At 45.0% G+C, this 24,938-nt stretch overlaps 1 protein-coding gene across 1 annotated transcript in view; it reads right to left on the bottom strand.

Moving 5' to 3' along the window:
• Positions 1 to 24,126: 24,126 nt before the first annotated feature.
• MTX2 (metaxin 2) overlaps positions 24,127 to 24,938 on the bottom strand; it is an 82,235-nt gene continuing 81,423 nt past the window's right edge. The window contains exon 10 of the mRNA XM_056533210.1: positions 24,127 to 24,472. Within this exon, the coding sequence (XP_056389185.1) occupies positions 24,262 to 24,472 (211 nt within the window). The 3' untranslated portion in view covers positions 24,127 to 24,261. The remainder of the gene's footprint in view (positions 24,473 to 24,938) is intronic.

Genomic DNA, 24,938 nt, shown 5'->3' with positions numbered 1-24,938 from the left:
TGTTTTCCCCTGGAATACCCCTTTAAGGTTTACATGAGTAAAAACAGCTGCAGGCTTCAGACAATGGTGAACTGTTAGCACTGTTACATAGATTACAATAAAATCACACCTTTTAAACTCATGTCTGTTCATTTTTGTAAAAAACACAGTTTTATGGGCTGTGCAAGTGTCAAGCATGCATGGCCTAGGGTCCACTGTGCCCAAGGACCACAATGCCTCTGTGCACTGTATCTCTGTCTTCTTGCATACTGATAAACAGACAGGGACCGGCCTACACCACCAAGTCCAGCTAAAATGCCATGCATGCGCCATTAAATGTAATTGCGGCGCAGACGCATTGAACTATTTAAGCAACGGCCTCACTTGTCAAGCTCAACAGCGAGACAACAACACATCACTGTTGATGCTATAATTCTGGCGATGCACGTGTCATGAGATAGAGAGGCCAAGTATTCAACCACTCACCATGCATGCGCCGCACTTAGTTGTGTAAGGTTTTGTAGGGTGGGGGAAAAGGCGCCGGAGAACTGCTCTGCTTTGTTTTGCTATCTAGATTCCATTGGGGAGGCATATAGAGTTTATGGGGGCCAGTCTTGGCTCCGTTATGACGAGCAATTTCATCAGAGAAAGGCGGTGTGGCCTGCTATCAGATGGGATACCAAAGATATTAGTCTTTGGTTGAAGGTGATGGCGCCTGTGAGAGCTACTCCTGGTAGGCAGCCCTTTCAGGGTGGCGCTGGGGGTTCGGGAACATCCATGCAAAAAGGGTTGTGCTTCCTCTTTAATGAGGGTGTGTGTAAGTTCGGATCCAAGTGTAAGTTCAAGCACGAGTGTTCAGGCTGTGGTGGAAGTCATGGATTGCCATGGTGTTTCAAGGGGTGTCCCAGAGGGAGTGGGGAAGGTTTGGGAAAAGGGGGTGACACCATTGCGAGTGGTAGAGATGGAGCCATTCCTAAATAGATATCCTGACAGGACAGCTGCTGGTTTGTTGTTAGACAGGTTTTCTTTTGGTTTTGTTATTCCGTCCGTTAGTTCAGGGGGAGTGTTTTTTAGAATGGGTGGTTTGCGACGTGTCCGGCTGGAAGTCGCTCATCCGTTATTTGGATGATTTTTTGTGTATCGGCCCACCATGTTCTAATGGGTGTTCAGTCCTTTTGCACACTTTGGAGTCAGTGGCTAGGCATTTTGGGGTCCCCTTGGCACCAGACAAGACAGAAGGTCCTAGTGTTGTTCTTAGTTTTCTGGGGATTGAAATTGATTCGGTCTTGATGGAGTGTAGATTGCCTGGGGATAAGTTGATTGGTTTACAGGAGGAGGTGCAGGAGGCTTGTCAGAGCAAGAAGATTAGGTTGAGGGCCCTTCAGTCTCTGCTGGGAAAACTTAACTTCGCTTGTCAGATCAGGCCCATGGGGAGAGTTTTTCGAAGAAAGTTGTCTAGGGCTACAGCGGGGGTGGATTCACTGCATCATTTTGGCAGGTTGTTACCGGAATTGCGGGATGATCTTGGTGTGTGAGCCACACTTTTGGATCAGTATAATGGGGGGGTCTTTGATGATTGAGGAGGTGGTAGATGCAGCAGATTTTGAATTGTATACTGATGCTTCAGGAGGGGTTGGTTTTGGAGTTTGTTTTGTCAGGGGAGTTGGTGTGCTGGTCCTTGGGCAGATAGGTGGGTTGTTGAAGGAGTTTTGAAAAATTTGTTTTTGCTCAAGCTGTTTCCCATTGTGGTGGCCTTGGCCATCTGGGGGGACAGGTTCAGGAATAAAAATATCTGTTTTCATTGGGACAACATAGGGGTGCTGATGGCTATTCAGAATTTGTCAGCGTCTTCGCCTCTAGTGATTTGGTTGTTGCAATACTTTGTGCTGTTGTGTTTATCTTTGAATGTGTGGGTGGTGGCGGTGCATGTTCCTGAGGTGAAGAATGAGACTGCTGACACCCTCGGCATATTGGGAGGTGGTAATCTATTCATTTTAGGTCCTATGTCCGGTGGACCGAGTAGTTTTGGGGGTTTTGTGTTGGTGTGGGTATTCTTGTATCTGTGTATTTGTTGTTTTTTAGTTGGTGTTTTATTTCAGAAATTCCCTGCTTGGTGTTGATTATGGGGCACGTGTACGTCCATTGGGGGATGCTGAGAGCTGCTGTCAGGACGGACGGGAGGCAACTTGGATTTTCTTGGCAGGTGGCGGTGGTGAGATGGATTGGTCAGAGGGGCATGTTGTGGAGGAGAATATTACCGCATTTCAATGGGTTTGTCTGTCTGGATAGGGCGCCCGATGTCCTGGTGCTTTATATCAGTGGCAATAATTTGGAGGTTCGCCCTTTTAAAAAGCTGGTGAGGGATCTGAAATTTAATATTCTTTGCATCTGGGCTATGTATTCACGGACTGTCGTGGTCTGTTTGGACATTGTGCCGAGAAAGGTTTGGAAGCTGGCAAGGTCGGTGGATCGCATAAATAAGGCCCGGGTAAAGGTCAACAGGCCGATGAGTAAATTTGTGGCTTGCAATGGATCAGTTGCTGTACGCCATTCTGATTTGGGGGAAGGGGCATTTTGGAGGTGGGATGGGATTCATTTAAATTCTATAGGTATTGATTTGTTGTGTTTGGCCTTGCAGGATGGCATAGAGGTGGATTTGGGCATGTGGAGGGACGCTGACACCTAAGGGGGTCATGTGTATGTGTTGTGGCAGGGGGTCCTCGTAGTTGGGAGAAACAGGAAGATGTTTTAAGGTGGTGGAGGGAACCAAAGTTGGTTCTGGACTCAGGGGCGGAAGAGGTTCATGGCTGGCGGTTCTGGGAAGAGTGAAAGAAGGATGAGGGGCTTAGGCCTAAGTTGGGCATGCAGGTTCATTGTTGTCGTGCCTCCGAGCCACTGGGTGGATTGGCTGGAGGTAAAAGGAACCTGTGTGCACGGTCAGTGGGGGACCGCCAGTGGGCTTGTTAGGGTCCGAGTACCTCCTCTGTGGATGGTCAAGTTGTATTCACTTTGGTTTATATGTTAATATTAATAAAATGGCTGCTGTAGCCAATTTAATCCATTCTGGAGTTATGGGTTTATTTTAAGGGTATGGGATGGGTGGAAGTGGAGAGACTTGACAATACCCCTGTCAAGTTAGGCCAGACTGAAGCAAAGCTAGGGGGAGGCCCTAATGACAGGGTTTGTCAGGACTGGGACAGAAGGGGTTAATGGTGTTTTGAGGGGATGTGAGTTTGTGAGTTGGGATTAAGGGGTTGGTGTGTGGAATGAGGGGGCAGGGGGAGCAGCTACAGGCAGAGGCAGTGGGGATTGGATGAATAAGGGGGGTAATGGAAAGACGGTAATTACTCACCGGTAATTCTGTTTTCATGAGCCATGACAGTACCACCTGAGAGAGGGACTCCGCCCCTAGGGACAGGAAACCTTGGAGAATAAAAGGAAGTCCACTCCTCTCCATCCTCCAGTGAGTTACAGAGACCTAGAAGAGTCTTCCTACTTAGTTAGTAATAACAGTCAAAAAACAACAATAACTAAACAAGCACACATAAATTTCCTTTTTTTTTTCACCCAAGTGACCTAAACACCCGTGATACAATATTTAGAAAAAACAAAAGGGTGGGAATGCAGCGGTGCTGTCATGGCTCATGAAAACAGAATTACCGGTGAGTAATTACCGGCTTTTCCCATCGCCATGAAAGCACCACCTGAGAGAATACCAGAGACCAAGATTAGGGTGAGATAACAGTTTGGAGAACCTTACGACCAAAGGATAAATCAGAACAGCTCCCCATGTCCAACCTATAGTGGCGAAAAAAAGTGTGGGGAGACGACCAGGTAGCCACCTTACAGATTTGGTCTATCGAGGCCCCTCTCCTCTCGGCCCAGGAGGATGCAACTGCACGTGTAGAGTGAGCCTTGAGACCAACAGGAGGAGAAAGGCCAGAGGAGACATAAGACAAACAAATAGCCTCCCTAATCCATCTAGCTATGGTGTCACTTCTAACACTATTACCCTTATTCTGGCCACAGCATTGTACAAATAGTCTATTTGATTTTCTAAAATCTTTAGTTCTTTCCAAGTAATAAGTAATGCACCTCCTTACATCCAGCATATGAAAAGATTTCTCTCTCTCATTTGCTGGGTTGCTACAAAATGAGGGTAAGACTATTTCCTGAGACAAGTGAAAATTAGATACCACCTTCGGTAAAAATGCTGGGTCAGTCCTAAGAACTATTCTATCATCTAGGATACGAGTATATGGCTCAAGGCAAGAAAAATTAGCTATTTCACCCACTCTACGAGCAGAGGTAACAGCTACCAGGAGAGCAGTCTTCAGAGTCAGATGTCTGATGGAGATAGAGGAAACTGGCTCAAAGGGTTCACTACATAACATATTGAGAACTAAATTAAAATCCCAAGAAGGAGTTTTAGGTAGTTTTGGAATCTGGAGCCTTTTGATTGCCTTAAAAAATCTTACAATCCACGGATGACTGGCTATAGATTGAGAGAACAAGAATCCTAGGGCTGACACTTGCACCTTGAGGGTAGCTAACTTAAGACCTTTTTCTAATCCCTTCTGAAGAAAGTCCAGAATTGATGCAATATTGGGTTTGTTAAAGTCCACCAGGGATGGGTTTATAAACTTAAAGTAAGCCTTCCAGATCTTGAAGTATATTGCTGAGGTAACAGGCTTCCTACTTGACTGTAATGTAGAGATGACTGAATCAGATAAACCTTTGCGCCTCAGAATTACCCTTTCAAATTCTATGCAGTTAGGTGCAGACTGTGAGTGTCTGGATGGAAAATAGGACCCTGAAACAAAAGATCCGTTTGTTTTCCCTAAGACCCAAGGGTCTGTTAATGACATCTCCCGAAGGCATGAAAACCAGGCCCTGCGGGGCCAGAATGGAGCTATGAGAATGACCCCCGCTCTGTCCTCTCAAATCTTTTTTAGAACTCGTGGTGTTAACGCTAGTGGAGGGAAGGCATAGCTCAGACTCCACTTCCAGTACTGGGACAGTGCGTCCACTGCTGTAGGGTACTCTGAGGGGGACAGGGAGAGAAACTGTTTTATTTGGCGATTCTCTCTCGTGGCAAACAGATCTATCTGAGGATAGCCCCATAGTGCACAATTTTTTTTGAATATGTCCTTGTTTAGGCACCATTCCCCCTGATGGAGACGATGTCTGCTCAGATAGTCTGCTCTGGTGTTGAGGGAGCCCTTTAGATGAACTGCTGATATTGACGCTAGATATTTTTCAGCATATGAGAGGACCTGGGAAGAGAGAGACATTAGATGAAGGCTCTTAGTTGTACCCTGTCTGTTTATAAGGGCCACAGAAGTTGAGTTATCTGTAAGAACTTTAATATCTTTCTGAAAAATAGTGTGTCCAATTGTCTGCAGGGCACGAAGGACTGTCAGTAATTCTTTGTAATTAGAGGACTCACACTGTAAGGAAGATTCCCAGGACCCCTAAAAATCTTGGACGCCCACATGAGCTCCCCAACCCCAAGGGCTAGCATCAGTTGTAACAATAGTGGGGTGCATAATCCTCCAATCTAACTCCCTTGATAAGTTTTCCTAATAAACCTAATAAAGACATTCCTTTCCTAATGGTAATCTTAGGGGAACTCATAACTTCTTTTACGAAATATCCTTGGAGCTACTGAGATCCCAAAGGGAAGGGCACAAAACAAAAAGATGCATTAGTTTGGGGCCTAGGTGCACAGCAATTCTTAGGTACTTTTGAAAGTACGGATGTATGGGTACATGGAAGTAGGCATCCTTTAAGTCCAGTGAGGCCATGAAACAATTTTTTGTAAGCAGGTTTACAGTTGATTTTAATGTTTCCATTTAGAATTTTTGGTTTTAAATTTATAATTACCCGAAAGGTGTTGTTGGGTTTTTTCCCCATGAACAGTGTGGAATAAAATCCCTGACACTCCTGACCTGATGGTACCTGTACTAGAACCCCTCTTTTTATTAACAGAAGAACTTCCTGTTGTAATGAGATTTGACCTATTGACCCTACAGGATTTTTGGTTATGATAAAGCGAGTGGGAGGGAGGCTGCAAAATTCCCAGCACAGACCATTCTGAATGACGTCCAGAACCTGGGAACTGCCTGCTATTTTTTGCCACTCTGGAAAGAAATTCTGCAGTCTGCCACCCCCTCGCAGGACCCCATCATTGAGACCCTGATTTTTTTGAGGTTTGGGGCTGGTTGAACATGAGGCCACTATTCGTTTTGGAGAATTTCCAGCGCCCTGACTGAACTCTTCCTCTATTATGACCTCCACCTCGCCCTCTGGAATGAAAGGACTGGTTACGTTTGCTAAAGTCAAAGAGAAACCCTTTCTTCCTGTCATTTGCTTTTTCAAGTATATCAGAAAGAACAGACCCAAACAAATGCTCTCCTTCACAGGGGATGGCACATAATTTATGTTTTGAGGACACTTCCCCTGACCAATGTTTTAACCATAAAGCCCTCCTAGCTGAATTTGACAGTGCTCCAGCACGGGCAGATAACCTTAGTGCATCTGAGGTGGAGTCAGCTAAGAAGGCCACCCCCTTATGTATAGTAGGGATGGAGGCTAAGAGCTGTTCCCTTGGAACTTTATTTTGTATGTTAGAGGTTAACTGATCTAACCAAACTAAAACGGATCTGGCTACAGAGGTCCCTGCCACGTTAGGTTTCAAGGCTGCCCCTGATGATTCCCATGTTCTTTTAAGGAACATTTCCATTTTTTTTATCCATTGGATCCTTAAGGGCCCCAAGGTCTTCAAATGGGAGAGATCCCTTCCTAGAGATCTTAGAAATAGACACATCAATTTTTGGTGGGTGATCCCAAGTTTTAGTTTCAGTGTCAGCGAATGGATATTTTCTTTTTAAAACCTTAGGCAAAAAAGACTTTTTGTCAGGGTTCTCCCATTCTTTATGGATAACTTTTGAAATAATTTTGTGTATAGGGAATACCCTATACTTTTTAGAATCAAGCCCCTCAAACATAATGTCTTGGATTGACCTTGGTTCTCTGGGCTCTTCCATATTTAGAGCGGAACGAACCGCCTTCACCAATTGGTCAGTGTCCTCAGGTGAAAAAAATGTTTTCCCTGAGGAGTCTTCCTCTGACTCTTCTCCTGAGTCCGACCCATCTGGCACAATAATACCCTCTTCATCAGAATCAGATTGATTTAAGACCACTGGAGCAGTAATAACAGTAGAAGCAGTGGGAAGAGGTGCGGAATCAGTAACCGCAGGAGTAGTAGCTGTTGTTAAACTTTGAATGGATGACTGGATCTCCTTTCTAATTAGATCCTGCATTTGTGCCAGAAGAGATGGAACTAAGGCTGAAACTTCTGAAGTAATCAGCCTATCAATACAGACCTGACATAAGCCTTTCCATATTCAGGAGGTAATATTCCTCTACACATGTTACATTCACGATTTTTTGTCTTTTTGGAAGGTTTCCTAGGTGCATCATCACCGTGCTGAAAATAACCACACTTAGTAAAAAATACCTAAAAAACATAGAAAGAATACACTCACTCAGAAACTGCCGGTACCGAAGACGGCATCTTTGCAGATGAGTCAGATGGAGTACGCCTCGGGTTATCACCGGTAGTACTCATGCTGGAACACAGGAAAAAAATCCCCCACTCCAATGCTGGCAGGTATTAATGACTGGCCGGCTCACCACAGGTGGAAGAATGACCGAAAAAGAGCCCCTTTTAAATCTGCCGCCTCCTGAGAGCCAGAGGCTCGGCGTGTGACGTCACATCCGCCCTCTTCTGACCTCCAGCTTCCTCTTGCATCGTCACCTGTGCCGCAGCGACGGTGCTAATCTCCGCCCCCTATGCTTGCTGCAGCTTTCCCCAGTCGTCCGTGCGACCGCGCTCAGACGCCGGGTTTCTCTGCCAGAGCCCGCCGCAACCCGTCTGCAACTAGCGACAGCGGCACAAAAAAATTGTGAGTTTAATATCGGGCTCTGATGGAGGAGAGTGGGGGGAGGGCGGGAGATTCAAATCAGAGGAAACAAGTGAGCTCGGCTGGGATCCCTCATTAGGGATCATAAGGTATTGTCCACCACCTACACCGAGGGGCCCAGCATAAAGAAATCGCTCAGCCATTCCTAAAGCTCCCCTGAGACTGGGGCTTCTCCAGGCTTCCCATAGGGACAGGAAACCACTGAGGATGGAGGAGTGGACTTCCTTTTATCCTCCAAGGTTTCCTGTCCCTAGGGGCGGAGTCCCTCTCTCAGGTGGTGCTGTCATGGCGATGGGAAAAGGGGGGCTAAGGGGGGAGTTAGGTTATATAAGGGAGTGAAAGGGCAGTTGGAGCAACGATTTTGTGGTGTTCCAGCTGGGAAAGGAGAATCTCCCACCCGCCCCCCTTAGACTTTTTTTTTTCTTTTCTCCTTTATAGTTGGTGTATGGCGGGGAATTATTCCTAGAGAGGACTTGAGAATGGATTGTTGGTTGCATGGGGTTTGTTTTTTCTGTCGCAGCAGTGGGTTCGGGCAGGGGGTCCTCGGAGATGGGAGCAACAGGAATATGTTTTAAGGTGGTGGAGGGAACCAAAGTTGGTTATGGGGCGGAAGAGGTTCATGGCTGGCAGTTCTGGGAAGAGGGAAAGAAGGATGGGAGGCTTAGACCTCGGTCGGGCTTGCAGCTTTATTGTTGTCGTGCCTCCCAGCCAGTGGGTGGATCTGCTGGAGGTAAAAGGAACCTGTATGCACGGTCAGTGGGGGACCGCCAGTGGGCTTGTTAGGCTCCGAGGACCTCCTCTGTGGATGGTCAAGTTGTATTTACTTTGTTTATATGTTAATATTAATAAAATGGCTGCTGTGGCCAATTGAATCCCTCCTGGTGTTATGTGTTTATTTTAAGGGTATGGGATGGGTGGAAGTGGAGGGACTTGACAATACCCCTGTCAGGCTACCACTGGCAAGCACATGGAGGGCTGTGCGGCCCCCCAAAGAAATGCCACCCCCACACCATTACTGACCGACCGCCAAACCGGTCATGCTGGAGGATGTTGCAGGCAGCAGAACGTTCTCCACTGCGTCTCCAGACTGTGTCACGTCTGTCACATGTGCTCAGTGTGAACCTGCTTTCATCTGTGAAGAGCACAGGGCGCCAGTGGCAGATTTGCCAATCTTGGTGTTCTCTGGCAAATGTAAAAACATCCTGCAAGGTGTTGAGCTGTAAGCACAACCCCCTACCCATGGACTTCAGGGCCTCATACCACCCTCATGGTGTCTGTTTCTGACCATTTGAGTGGACACATGCAAATTTGTGGCCTGCTGGAGGACCATTTTTCAGGGCTCTGGCAGTGCTCCTCCTTGCACAAAGGCGGCGGTAGCGTTCCTGCTGCTGGGTTGTTGCCCTCCTACAGCCTCCTCCACGTCTCCTGATGTACTGGCCTGTCTCCTGGTAGCGCCTCCATGCTCTGGACACTACACTGACAGACACAGCAAACCTTCTTGCCACAGCTCGCATTGATGTGCCATCCTGGATGAGCTTCACTATCTGAGTCACTTGTGTGGGTTGTAGAATCTGTCTCATGCTACCACTAGAGTGAAAGCACCGCCAGCATTCAAAAGTGACCAAAACATCAGCCAGGAAGCATAGGAACTCATAGGTGGTCTGTGGTCACCACCTGCAGAACCACTCCTTTATTGGGGGTGTCTTGCTAATTGCCTATAATTTCCACCTGTTGTCTGTTCCATTTGCACAACAGCATGTGAAATTAATTGTTAATCAGTGTTGCTTCCTGAGTGGACAGTGTGATTTCACAGAAGTGTGATTGACTTGGAGTTACATTGTGTTGTTTAAGTGTTTCCTTTATTTTTTTTTTGAGCAGTGCATATATTGTAAAATCATGTTAAATGGTAGATATGTCCATTAAAGAGTACCTCTCATGATCTTGATACATTTTATAATCCTCCTAGTTCACTGCCCCCATCATAGTTACATAGTTACATAGTTAGTACGGTCGAAAAAAGACATATGTCCATCAAGTTCAACCAGGGAATTAAGGGGTAGGGGTGTGGCGCGATATTGGGGAAGGGATGAGATTTTATATTTCTTCATAAGCATTAATGTTATTTTGTTCCATGAATGTATCTAATCTTGTTTTAAAGCTGTTAATTGTTCCTGCTGTGACCAGTTCCTGAGGTAGACTGTTCCATAAGTTCACAGTTCTCATGGTAAAGAAGGCGTGTCGCCCCTTGAGACTAAACTTTTTCTTCTCCAGACGGAGGGAGTGCCCCCTCGTCCTTTGGGGGGGTTTAACCTGGAACAGTTTTTTCTCCATATTTTTTGTATGGGCCATTAATATACTTATATACGTTTATCATATCCCCCCTTAAACGTCTCTTCTCAAGACTAAACAATTGTAACTCCTTTAATCGCTCCTCATAGCTAAGATGTTCCATTCCCCATATTAGTTTAGTCGCGCGTCTCTGCACCCTTTCCAACTCCGCAGTGTCCCTTTTATGGACAGGTGCCCAAAACTGAACAGCATATTCCAGGTAAGGCCGTACCAATGATTTATAAAAGGGGAGTATTATGTCCCTGTCCCTTGAGTCCATGCCTCTTTTGATACATGACAATATCCTGCCGGCTTTGGAAGCAGCAGCCTGACATTGCATGCTATTCTGTAGTCTGTGATCTACAAGTACACCCAGATCCTTCTCTACCAGTGACTCTGACAGTTTAATCCCCCCTAAGACATACGACGCATGCAGGTTATTAGTACCCAGATGCATAACTTTACATTTATCCACATTGAACCTCATTTGCCAAGTGGATGCCCAGACACTTAGTCTATCCAAGTCATCTTGTAACTTATGCACATCCTCTATAGACTGTACTGTGCTACAAAGCTTGGTGTCATCTGCAAAGATAGAAACAGAGCTGTTAATACCATCCTCTATATCATTAATAAATAAATTAAACAACAGCGGGCCCAGTACAGAACCTTGGGGTACACCACTAATAACCGGGGACCAATCAGAGTACGAATCATTGACCACCACTCTCTGGGTACGATCCATGAGCCAGTGTTCAATCCAGTTACAAACTAAAATTTCCAAACCCAAAGACCTTAACTTACCTGTCAGACGTCTATGAGGGACAGTATCAAACGCTTTAGCAAAATCCAGAAACACTATATCCACAGCCATTCCTCTGTCAAGGCTTCTACTCACCTCTTCATAAAAGCAAATTAGATTGGTTTGACAACTTCTATCCTTAGTAAACCCATGCTGGCTATCACTTATAATACAATTATCCCCTATGTATTCCTGTATGTAATCCCTTATAAGTCCTTCAAACAATTTACCCACAATGCACGTTAAACTTACCGGTCTATAGTTTCCTGGGGAAGACCTAGAGCCCTTTTTGAAGATTGGCACCACATTCGCCTTGCGCCAGTCCCTTGGCACAATACCAGACACCAGAGAATCTCTAAATATCATGAACAGGGGTACAGATATTACTGAACTTACCTCTCTAAGAACTCTTGGGTGTAGTCCATCCGGTCCTGGGGATTTGCTTACATTTATATCACTTAACTTACCTTGTACCATCTCTACATTAAGCCAGTTCAGTACATTACATGATGTGTTACCAGCACTGACCTGGCCAATGTCAGCTCCTTCTTCCATAGTGTATACAGAACTAAAGAACCCATTCAGTAGCTCCGCCTTCTCTTGATCGCCTGTGACAACCTCCCCATTATCATTATTAAGGGGTCCTACATGCTCTGTCCTTGGTTTTTTTGCATTTATATGTCTAAAAAAATATTTAGGATTAGTTTTGCTTTCTTTGGCCACCTGTCTCTCATTTTGAATTTTTGCTGTTTTTATTACATTTTTACAGATTCTATTAAGCTCCTTGTACTGTTTAAATGTTATAGCTGACCCATCAGATTTGTATTTTTTGAAGGCTATTTTTTTGTTGTTTATTGCTCTTTTAACATCATGTGTCAGCCATGTAGGATTTAGTTTTAATCGTTTATATTTGTTCCCCTTTGGTATATATTTAGCTGTATAGTTATTTAGAGTTGATTTAAAGATGTCCCATTTACCTTCTGTATCAGTATTTGAGAACACCTCCCCCCAGTCTATGTCCTGTAGTGCAGATCTCAGCCCAGGGAAATTTGCCTTTTTAAAGTTATATGTTTTTGCCTTCCCCGCCTGTCTTTGTTTTCTACATTTTAAGTCAAAAGTAACTATATTGTGGTCGCTATTCCCAAGGTTTTCCCGCACAGTTACATTCCCAACCAGCTCTGCGTTGTTGGAAATGATCAGATCCAACAAGGCATCACTTCTTGTTGGGTCCTCCACAAACTGGCCCATAAAATTATCCTGCAATAAATTTAGGAATTGTCGCCCCTTTGTAGTTTTAGCCAACCCCGGACCCCAATCTATATCTGGATAGTTAAAATCTCCCATTATTACCACTGTACCTGCCCGGGCGGCCCTCTCTATTTGTTTATGAAGCTGAACTTCTATCTCTTCAGTGATATTAGGGGGTCTGTAGATTACCCCAAATATTATTTTTTCAGTATTTCCCTCCTTTTGTAATTCTACCCACAGTGATTCCACCTCCTCAGAATCATCACACACTATGGCATCGTTCACACTGACTTTCATACCACTTCTTACATACAGACAGACTCCACCACCTTTTCTGTTCATTCTATCCTTGCGAAACAATGTAAACCCCTGCAGATTGACAGCCCAGTCATGCGAGGAGTCCAGCCATGTCTCAGTGACCCCAACTATATCAATATGTTCCTCCAGTATAAAGGCCTCAAGCTCCCCCATTTTATTTGCTAGGCTTCTGGCATTTGTGAACATACACTTTACATTTCCATCCTTTATGTTATTGGGGTTAATGGGATTCAAGGGTGTAAGTTTTATTTTCCTATGAAGCTTATTCCTATTAACTATTCTAACCCCTCCCTCCGCTCCACCCCCAGGTACATTTATAATTCCCACCTCTCTATCTACACTATCTTCCCCCTCTTTGCTGTAGGTTCCCTCCCCCCAAGTCCCTAGTTTAAACACTCCTCCACCCTTCTAGCCATCTTCTCCCCAAGCAAAGCTGCACCCTCCCCATTGAGGTGCAGCCCGTCCCTACGGTAGAGCCGGTAACCGACAGCGAAGTCAGCCCAGTTCTCCATGAACCCAAACCCTTCCTTCCTACACCAGCTTCTGAGCCACTTGTTTACCTCCCTGATCTCCCGCTGCCTCTCTGGTGCGGCTCGTGGTACTGGTAGTATTTCAGAAAAGACTACCTTGGAGGTCCTTGCCTTAAGCTTGCGGCCTAAGTCCCTGAAATCATTTTTAAGGACACTCCACCTACCTCTTACTTTGTCATTGGTGCCAATATGTACCATGACTGCTGGGTCCTCTCCAGCCCCGCCCAACAACCTGTCAACCCGATCCGCGATGTGCCGAACTCGTGCGCCAGGCAGACAACACACTGTTCGGCGATCCCGGTCTTTGTGACAGATTGCCCTGTCTGTCCCCCTAATAATTGAGTCCCCCACCACTAGTACCTGTCTGGCCTGCCCTGTACTCCTCCCTCCCTCCTTACTGGAGCAGACACCCCCCTGGCGGTCAGAGGTGGTATCCTGCTGCAGTTCTCCTAGCTCTGTAATGGCACCCCCCTCATCTGCCAAGCGGGCAAACTTGTTGGGGTGTGCCAGTTCAGGACTAGCCTCCCTGACACTTTTTCCCCTACCCCTCTTTCTAACTGTAACCCAGCTAACTGCCTGACTGTCCTGCAACTCCGTCCCACTGTCCTCCCCCACCTCTACTCCCGAGAGTGCCTGCTCAGTGAGCAGGAGACTCCTCTCCATGTTGTTAATGCTTCTCATTGTTGCCAGTCGCCCCTCTAGATGCAGGATCTGGGCTTCCAAACGGACAACTAGCACACATCTCGCACAACAATATGCACCCTCAAACTGTTGTTCAAGGATTGCATACATTGAACAGGATGTACATTGGACTGCATTTTCCAACATGGAGGCCATCTAGTAATGGGGATTTCACAAATGTATAGGAAAAAACAGACAGTCAAAATTACACTTAAAAATTTTTTGTAGACCTTGTGCGTTCAGAAATTAACACTCACAGCGATCTCAACCTCCTGCTTTCAAACTCCAGTTTTTGAAACTCCTCTTTCATGCCCCCTCTTACACAGCAACACTCAGAAAGAGCAAGCTCTCAATAAGAGTCCCAAGCTAAGATTTATACACCTGTGCCCAATCTACTCCTCCTCCCCCTAGAGGTGGAACAGAGAAAAAAAAAAAAAAAAAAAAGGGTGTTTAAACTCTAACAGTTATCCCACTATGTGCAAAAGAGAAAAACTTACCCAAAATATGAATGTGGGCTATAGGCAGTCGCACCCACTCCACAGATTCACTCCGCACAACAGATAATCACAGTTTTTGAAACTCCTCTTTCACGCCCCCTCTTACACAGCAACACTCAGAAAGAGCAAGCTCTCAATAAGAGTCCCAAGCTAAGATTTATACACCTGTGCCCAATCTACTCCTCCTCCCCCTAGAGGTGGAACAGAGAAAAAAAAAAAAAAAAAAAAAGGGTGTTTAAACTCTAACAGTTATCCCACTATGTGCAAAAGAGAAAAACTTACCCAAAATATGAATGTGGGCTATAGGCAGTCGCACCCACTCCACAGATTCACTCCGCACAACAGATAATCACAGTTTTTGAAACTCCTCTTTCACGCCCCCTCTTACACAGCAACACTCAGAAAGAGCAAGCAACCCTATCATGATTAACCACCCCCTGCCTTTATTTTTTATTATATTTTAGTTTTCTACCTTGATATTGCTCTGTATTTTCTGTTCAGTCTCAGATTCACAGACTGGGAGACATCATCTGAAGCCATACAGGGGAGAACTTCCTCCCTCATTCTGCTACACACTGCCCAGAGCAGTTCAGTGTGAGATGAGCTATGATTGGCTAAGGCTGCACAAACCCCCCTCAGCACTCCCGACTGCATTTCCTGATTTTGGACTTTTGCCAGGCCAACAAGAGTCCAACGTCTCTGCAAGAGATGAGGGTGAATGTGCTCTGAACAAGTAGGGAGACACCTAGCGGCAGCTTTTTTAAACACAAATAAAACATAGAAAACTTCATTTTTTGTAAACAAAGTACATTAGAAAGATTTTTTTTTATTTACCATAAGGAGTTCAAAATTTTTTTTTAATGAGAGTGCCATTTGAAGCATTTATTCCATTATCCCAAAAACAGAAGTTGGTACAGAACAGAAGGGGTACTTCGGTGCTAAGACATCTTATCCCCTATCCAAAGGATAGGGGATAAGAGGCCTGATGGCGGGGGTCCCGCCGCTGGGGACCCCCGTGATCTTTCACGCAGCACCCGTTAGAATCAGCTGTCACACCCCTCCCATAGGATCATGTCCCGGTGATCGGCAGTAATCAGACCTGGAGCGAACATGCTCCGGGGACTGATTCTAACGGGGTGCCGCGTGCAAGATCACGGGGGTCCCCAGCGGCGGGACCCCCGCCATCAGTCATCTTATCCCCTATCCAAAGGATAGGGGATAAGATGTCTTAGCACCGAAGTACCCCTTTAAAGGGGTTCATATTTAGGGTGTATTTACATGTACAGTGTCCTGCAGATTTGATGCTGTGTTCAGTCAATTAGATTACATTAAAATCTGCAGTTTCAAATCCTGTACATCAAATATGCACAGGATACTGTACCCTTAGAAGTGAAAATGGGTGGCAGGAAAAAATTTAAAATAAAGTACTCTGTCGGTGACATTCCTGCTGCTCCTTTCTGACACAATATTAAAATACATTCCTTTGTGCCATGACGGAGAACAGGAAGCTCTGGGCTGCAGAAAGTCGCTGACAGGGATCGCTGGCAGGTGAGTATGTGTTTATTAAACCAGATTAGACTAATATTGGGTGAAAGGGATTTGACCTATAATCACAATTGAGGTGTTTTATGAAGACTTAAAGTATTTTGGCCTCACATGTTCACTTGTTAAATTCTTACTGCATTTTTTACAAAATTGCACATCATTTTGGCTGTTTTTGCTGCAATATTCCAAAATTATGTTAAAAATGATAACATTTTTACTGTAATTTGCACAGTTGTGGTAAAATATCTCCAAAAAACACAAGGTAAACCACAATGTGTGAACACAGCATCAGGAGAGGTGTATGTCATACTATAAATCCTGTTCCCATAGAGATAGCAGCAGTTGCAGTATACAGATAGAGCTGGAACAAGGAGCTACCAGGAGCAATCTAATAGGTGATTATGTCATCCTGTGGCTAAAAAGGAAGTCAGCTGACCCAGGACTGACCATCTCCTTTGACACATTAAGCCATGTAATTGTGTGTGAGGGCAGGCTGGTGATCACAAGACCCAGTTACAGTACTGAAACACATGAATGTAGCTATACTGGAATAAAACAAATGGCGCTGTACGACAAGTGATGGCGAGTGTGTATGATATGGGCAAAAAATAGAAACAACACTAAGTGCTTCTTAAATAGTTTATTGCATGAAAGCCACACCTACATACAACTGCCATGACTATGCGTTCCGATAGACCGCAGCTGTCGCTCTACAAAAGCTTCGCTCAGTATCACTATTCTGTCTCTGCAGTAAGAGACAGCTGCTAGCCTGGGTGTCCACAATATGCTAAAGAAAAATTGTTGCCATCCAGAAAAATGAGACTTGGTAGGAACCCCTTTCTTTTTGTTTTATATACTAAGCAAATAAAATATAGTAAGTGACCGGCTGACAGATACGCTTTACTGTAAAGTTAATAGATCAAACCTTCGTGTAACGTCGGCAACAACACAACAATGTCAGGGAAAACGCATTAAATACCAAACATAAAATGATTTTGTGCTTATCCTGATTTTAGGTCAGAAAAGTGAAATCAACTCATTCATCACGGAAATGATCCCTTGAAATGCTTCCATGTTTAGCGTAATTTGGCACCTCTGGCCAGCTGCCCTACTAGCACCAAAAATATTATTCCTCACCCAGCAGGTGATAAATAATAACTTCAGTCATGATTAATACCACATATTTCACAATCTGACTAATGTAGAAAACTTAGAAACCTGCAGAACAAGTGTGTGATCATTGTGAGCCCCGCGCTGCTTCCAAGGCAAGAAATCCACAGGAAAGCAAGCGTTTATCAGTCGGCAAGCTGATCCTAAGAGGCCTCATTAAGCGCTTCCCTGATCCCCATTTGTACAGTAGAGGTGATCTCCTCTCCACAAGACCCAGCTTTATCTGGCTGCAAGAACACGTCGTCCTTTTCCAAGTCTGGATACAAAGTGGAGATAAACTTTTCGACTGAAATATTTTAATAATTCAAAATGTAAAAAAATAAATAAAAGGTGCACACTCCTAAATGGTGTATTCGACTTATTGATTTCATTTAGCTGTTTTTTTATAGTGTACCAGTCATTAGCAAAAACATTTTATATAATCTCGAAATAACATTCTAATGATATTTGTAATATACATTGGTTAAAAATTGTGTACATTTGTGTCCCTGTCTAGGTGAGGAGTCCAAATACAGTAAGTGTGGGTAGAAAAGCAGGGCTCTGTGCACTGAGGACACGCAGGGCTCTGTACACTGAGGACAAGCAGGGCTCTGCGCACTGAGGACAAGCAGGGCTCTGGGCACTGAGGACGAGCAGGGCTCTGTACACTGAGGACAAGCAGGGCTCTGTACACTGAGGACAAGCAGGTCTGTGTGCACTGAGGACAAGCAGGGCTCTGTACACTGAGGACAAGCAGGGCTCTGCGCACTGAGGACAAGCAGGTCTCTGTACACTGAGGACAAGCGGGGCTCTGTGCACTGAGGACAAGCAGGGCTCTGTACACTGAGGACAAGCAGGGCTCTGTACACTGAGGACAAGCAGGTCTCTGTGCACTGAGGACAAGCGGGGCTCCGTCCACTGAGGACAAGCGGGGCTCTGTGCACTGAGGACAAGCAGGGTCCAGAGGAAAAGTTGCTGAGTTACTCATAGCAACCAATCTTTCATTTTTCAGAGGCCAATTGATTGGTTGCTATGGGCAACTCAGCAACTTTTCCTCTGGACAGGTTTTGATAAATCTTCCCAAATAGGAACAAGGTTTCTTCCCTTACATCGAAGCACCTGGACTGGGTAGGGGGGCTTCTTGGCGGAATCAGCAAACAATCTATCTTCCTGTGCACAGATCTTGAAAATGATCCTGTATTTGTGGATAATTGAATAGTGGATAGTAATGGAAGCAACAATGGTCATCATTTACTGAGCTCAGGTGTAAGGAATTATAAGGCTGTGTTCACATTACGTTTTGAGACTACGGGAAGCGGATCTTGCTGGGGGGGAGTGAAAACCGGGCGGACATGGATGCAGCTGCTTTAGAATTAAACAAATGGTGCTGTACAACTTGTGATGAGGAGTGTAAATGATATGGTGAAAAATCGTGTTTCTTTAAATCAGGGGTCCTCAAACTACCCCCGCGGGCTACATGCGGCCCGTCGAAGACATTTATCCAGCCCACCGGATGTTTTTGCCGCCACTGCCTAAGGACATCCATGTGCCCGGAAAGTTATCATGTTAGGGTCCCATCCGAGATGAGGCCACCTCCGCGTGGTGGATGGGGGGACACATTTTGATCAAAAAGTGCGCTGAGAGCCTCCATTTTTTGACCTAGAGTGCTGTTGCAACTTTCTTGTTTGTACATTTTGTATTTGCCACAGCAGCGGGCACCTGTGTATTAGGTTGTTGTGCTGGCTATTTTTCTTTTTGTTTTTACTTAGTAAATTGGGGGGTGTGGCACCCTCTTTAGCTGTGCACCCCACCCCTCTCAGACTGGAGGTGGTTTAGTCAATGGCTGATCCAACATGTCACACAGTCAGAGGCTATATGCACAGCAGAGGTGAGTTATCATGTTAGGGTCCCATCCGATATGAGGCCACCTCCGCGTGATGGATGGGGGGACACATTTTGATCAAAAAGTGCGCTGAGAGACTCCATTTTTTGACCTAGAGTGCTGTTGCAACTTTCTTGTTTGTACATGTGCCCGGAAAGATATTTCTGGGACACAGGGATGCCCCTGTTAACTCTCTGCGGCCCCGCGTTTACTTTAAAAATGCAAGGACCGCCAGGAGGTAGCGCATGCAGGGAAGTCACTGACGTTCCATGCGTGCGCCCATAGCAACGGAGCGCGGAGTAGCGGATCAGCGAGCAGGACGTGTACTGGCCAGCTTGGAAAGTGTTACCAGCGACACGTCAGCTTCTGTGCTCCTACCACCGCTCCTCCGGTCCCGGGACCTACTGCTATGGCCTGACCGGAGGAGCGGTGGTCGGAGCATTGAAGTGGAGCAGTACACAGGCATACAGCATCAAGTCATACACTGTGTGGCTGGAGGCTGTATGTCTTTGGGGGAACATATTGCAAGCCTAATGTGGAGGGAACTATACTGCCAACTAAATGTGGGGGAACTACAACCTAATGTGGGGGGGGGGGAACTACAACCTAATGTGTGGGGAACTACAACCTAAATGGGGGGGGGGGGAACTACAACCAAATGTGGGGGAACATACTGCCAGTCTGATGTGGGGGAACGATACTGCCAACCTAATGTGAGGGAACTACAACCTAATGTGGGGGGAATTATACTGCCAGCCTAATGTGGGGGAACTACAACCTAATGTGGGGGGATCTATAGTGCCAACCTAATGTGGGGGGAACTATGCTGCCTACCTAATGTGGGGGGAACTGTGCTGCGTACTTAAAAGGGTAGTCCACTAATAAGATATATAAGTGTGCATAGGAATTTGTTCATTTTTTTTTTTTTTTTTTTTTTAACTACAGTCCGGCCCTCCAACGGTCTGAGGGACAGTGAACTGGCCCCGTTTATAAAGTTTGAGGACCCCTGCTTTAAATGATGATGTGCAATACAAGATACATCCTGTGCAAAGAAGTGGTGCTGTTTTCAGAAAAATTCAGGTCCTTTTGTCTTGACAACCTCTTGAAATGAATGCATACCAAAAACCTAGCTTTGTATTGACAACTTTAAGAGACAACATGGCTGTATCATTGGCAGGGTGTGTGTATACCTTAGGCTATGTTTATTTAGCACACTGTATACTGATATGGCCAGATAACATTTTTAAGTTGATTTTGAGTGTTTGGTTAGTCTTGTTGATCTAACACCTAATTTTACTGCTCATGAATTGACAGATGATAAGTCAATGTTGTTTGCTGATAAAGTTATCACATCCTAGGTCAAAAGGTAAGCAACTTGTGACCTGTGTGACACGGCCATGCTTCCAGCAACCGACCTTTACATACTGCAAACATGAGGAATGTAAGTCAATATCCACAGGGTTAGATGCAAGCGAGGAATGGAGTACAGTCATACATTATGCTATGACATCTGCATGAACGACAAGCTGCAAAATGGGATATTTTTACTATTGGCCACATAGTTAATCCAAATCCACCAACCTACACCTAATAGTTACGTGTATAAAAGAAGAGGAAGTATAAAAAAATTTAAAAAAATGGGACCCCAAAAGAAAAAAAAAGAGGAACTCCAGAACGTAACTTAATATTTAAAGGCGTTTTCTCCAAAATCAGCCCCTGTAGAAGCTGGTTTGGCAATCAGCTGATCATGGTGGGTCCAGCTTCTCTATTTTTAGATTACCAGGGTAGCCACGTCTGGGAATACATTTCTGTTGTAGGAAAAATGTAGTACATCCTGGCATATAAATTAATGGCCAACCTTGTGATACATGGACCTAAGGTAAGAATCTTTGTGGGTCTTGGATCGAATACACAGAAGGTCCTGTGCTGGAGAGCCCACTTTATGATGTACATGTGCACTGATAGGGCATCTGAAAAAAGAGTTGTCATCATACGACAATCCATTCACACATTGTAGTCAAACTGCAATTTCTTGCAAAATCACAGAAAAAACATGGGGGGGGGGGGGGGGTTTGCCCAGTTGCCCATAGCAACCAATCGGATTTCTTATATTATTTTGCAGAGGCCTATTTATAAATGAAAGAAGCGATCTGATTGGTTGCTATGGCCAACTTTTCCTCTGCATAGGTTTTGCTAAATCTCCCCCGTGGTGTTTTGCTGCAGTTTCACAAAGAATGTCAAAAGCCAATTGATGTTGGTGATGTGACAATACCCTTAGGGCTCTATGACAATTTCTGAAAATCATGGAAAAAGAGCAATTCCCCCTGTTTACACCTGTAGTTTATCGCCATAGCGGGATTGATCATAACAGTAGAACTTTTTCCCAATGATTTCTACTTTCTCTTGCTAAGGGTCAGGTCACACGTGCCATATTTTGCTACTGCGTATTTTTCTACCCATTGAAGTCAATAGGTAGCAAAATTCTCAAAGGGTAGAAAAATATGCAGCAGCAAATACGCAGCAAAATACAGAACCATGTGACCTACCCATAAACTAGAAGTGTCATGAGGAAAAACTTATCCCTAGCCAAAGAATAGAGGGTTAAGTTTTAGATTGTGGGGAGTCAGACCTCTGGGACCCACCTGTGATCTCCTGTAAGGGGTCTCGGCTCTCCCCAGGAGTGGCGCGGTTGACAAGCCCCCTCCATATATGTCTATGGAAGAGCCGAAGATAGACGAGCAGCTCTCCCATAGAGATATATGGAAGGGGCGCGTTGGCTGCCGCTTTGTGCGGGGGTTGTGACATGCCACTCCCCTGGGAGAGACGGAACCCCATTCAGGATATTGTGGGGGGTCCCAGTGGTCGCCCCCCACTCCCCGCTATCTAAAACTTATCCCCTATCTTTTGGATATGGGATAAGTTTTTTCTCATGATATACAGTGGGGAGAAGTATTTGATAAACTGCCGATTTTGAATGTTTTCCTACTTACAAAGCATGTAGAAGTCTGTAATTTTTATCTTAGGTACTCTTCAACTGTGAGAGAGAGAATCTAAAACAAAAATCCAGAAAATCACATTGTATGATTTTTTAAAAAATGAATTAGAATTTTATTGCATGACATAAGTATTTGATCACCTACCAACCAGTAAGTATTCCAGCTCTCACAGACCTGTAATTCTTTCTTTAAGGGGACGTTCACACGAGCGGATCCCAAGCGTATTTTACGCTGCGGATCCACAGCTGAAGGACCACTGTATGGTGCCTTTACATGTGCCTGCTTGGAGCGACAATACGCCACTAAGAGCAGACACACTGTGATGTGCGAGTCGCCGCGTGCATGCGCAGTATACTCACACATCGTGGCAGCTCTCGGCCTAGCTCATAGAGCAGGGGGAGCAGCCGCAATGTGCGCGAGTACACCTCGCACATCGCTTCAGTGTGTCTGCTCGTAGAGGCGCATTGCCGCTCCGAGCAGGCACATGTAAAGGCACCATACAGCAGTCCTTCAGCGGCGGATCCACAGCGTAAAATATGCTAGGGATCCGCATGTGTGAACGTACCCTAAGAAGCCCTCCTGTTCTCCACTCATTACCTGTATTAACTGCACCTGTTTGAACTCGTTACCTGTATAAAAGACATTTGTCCAAACACTTAAACAGGCTCCAACCTCTCCACAATGGCCAAGACCAGAGAGCTGTGTAAAGACATCAGGGATTAAATTATAGACCTGCACAAGGCTGGGATGGGCTACAGGACAATAGGCAAGCAGCTTTGTGAGAAGGCAAAAACTGTTGGCACAATTATTAGAAAATAGAAGAAGTTCGAGACGACGGTCTATCTCCCTCGGTCTGGGGCTCCATGCAAGATCTCACCTTATGGGGCATCAATGATCATGAGGAAAGCGAGGGGATCAGCCCAGAACTACACGGCAGGACCTGGTCAATGACCTGAAAAGAGCTGGGAGTAGTCTCCAAGAAAACCATTAGTAAAACACTACGCCATCATGGATTAAAATCCTGCAGTGCATCCAAGGTCCCCCTGCTCAAGCCAGCATCTGAGCTTTTTAATTTAAACTCCACTCCCCTTGTTTGGAGGAAGAAGGATGAGTACAACCCTAAGAACACCATCCCAACTGTTATGCATGGAGACTGAGGTGGAAACATAATTCTTTGGGGCTGCTTTATCTGCAAAGGGGACAAGACGGCTGCACCGTATTGAGGGTAGGGGATGGATGGGGCCATGTATATTACTCCTTCCCTCAGAAGATGGTTCTTGGCTGGGTCTTCCAGCATGACAAAAACCTGAAACACACAGCCCGGGCAACTAAGCAGTGGCTCCGTAAGAAGCATATAAAAGGTTCTAGAGTGGCCTAGCCAGTCTCCAGACCTAAACCCAATAGGAAATCTTTGGAGGGATCTGAAAGTCCGTATTGCCCAGCGACAGCCCTGAAACCTGAAGGATCTGCTGAAGGTCTGTATGAGGAGTGGGCCAAAATCCCTGCTGCAGTGTTTGTACACCTGGTCAAGAACTACAGGAAACTTTTGATCTCTGTAATTGCAAACAAAGGTTTCTGTACCAAATAAGTTATGCTTTTCTGATGTATCAAATACTTTTGTCATGTAATAAAATGCTAATTAATTTCTTGAAAAATCATACCATGTGATTTTCTGGATTTTTGTTTAAGATTCATCTCTCACAGTTGAGTAGCTATGATAAAATTACAGACCTCTACATGCTTTGTAAGTAGGAAAACCTGCAAAATAGTCAGTGTTTCAAATACTTGTTCTCCCCACTGTGTCTCCTTTAACGTTTTTTTCATTTTTGATCAAAAAAAAAAAATTGGAAGGTACAGACGACTTGAGGCATGACCAAGTCCAAAAGTTGTTTTTTTACGTAACCAGATTACCGCTACCCTTCCATCTTTGGAATGCTAATCTGAACAGGGGCTAATCACCTTGTAAACATACAGATTTTCTCTGAGTGCTTGCTTGTAAACCCTGAAAACAGTAGTTATACCAAGTCTCAGTGCCTCATGTAAGTAACACTATAATCCCTGGTGTGTGATGCAAATGACGTCTCCTTTGTTCTTCCCGTCAGGATCTGAAGTCAGTATTTGCTACATCTGTATAGGTCTTGGTCAGGGCCTTTGAGTAAGATCAAAAAGAAGGAAGTGTAGTCTTCATGCATTTGTTTTAGATTTATTATAATGCAGATACAGTAGAGTACTATGAATCCTTTTTTGTGCAATACATTGTATGTACTGTATATAGCCAAGGCAACTCTCTTGACAAGTTTCCCAAAAATATGGAAATCCTATGACAGTGTGGGTCCTTTGGGTAATCTCAAAGAGGAGCTGGAAGAACTGTACCTGTCGTGATCTTCAAAATAGTTCTGTTCGATCCGTCGGCAAAAGGCAATGAGGTTGCTGTAGTTTTTCACTTTTTCGCGGAGTTCATCATTAGTCAGCTGAGTGGTGAGGATTGTGAACAGATGTCCGAATACCAGAGCATCCAGCTCAGTGGGTCTACGAGAGTTGGACAAGAAACAGATCACTGCAGTGTTCAAGTCAAAACCATCTGTGATTCCTCCTAATGAGGGCGAAACATGGAAAATAAATTCTGCACATTTTTCCTTCCAGATGAACTCTTTTGATGACACAGTAATACATTAGCCTATTGCCCAAACAAGGTGTTAAAGTGAAGAGACTATCACTCCTCAACCCATCCTATCATTACTTCTCGGGCCTATTTCAAGAAATCTTATATGAGAAAACTTAAAGGGAACTAAGCAGCAGATTTTTAGCATATATAGAGCTTGACAACACGTTATAGATGCTTAGGGAACAGAGTGATGACGCAGGGTGTCAATCACGCCGAGGGGGCGGGACCACCGCCACAGCAACGGGACCTGGCAAGTACAAGTCTCTGCCCAGGGGAATACTTATGAGAGGGCCCGTAAGAGCAGGAATGAAATTGTGCTTGTTTAGAACT

Source organism: Hyla sarda, chromosome 8 (genome assembly GCF_029499605.1).
Source record: "Hyla sarda isolate aHylSar1 chromosome 8, aHylSar1.hap1, whole genome shotgun sequence".
Taxonomy (NCBI): domain Eukaryota; kingdom Metazoa; phylum Chordata; class Amphibia; order Anura; family Hylidae; genus Hyla; species Hyla sarda.
Note: the sequence above shows the minus strand (reverse complement) of the source record. Positions and strands in the feature narration are given on the sequence as shown.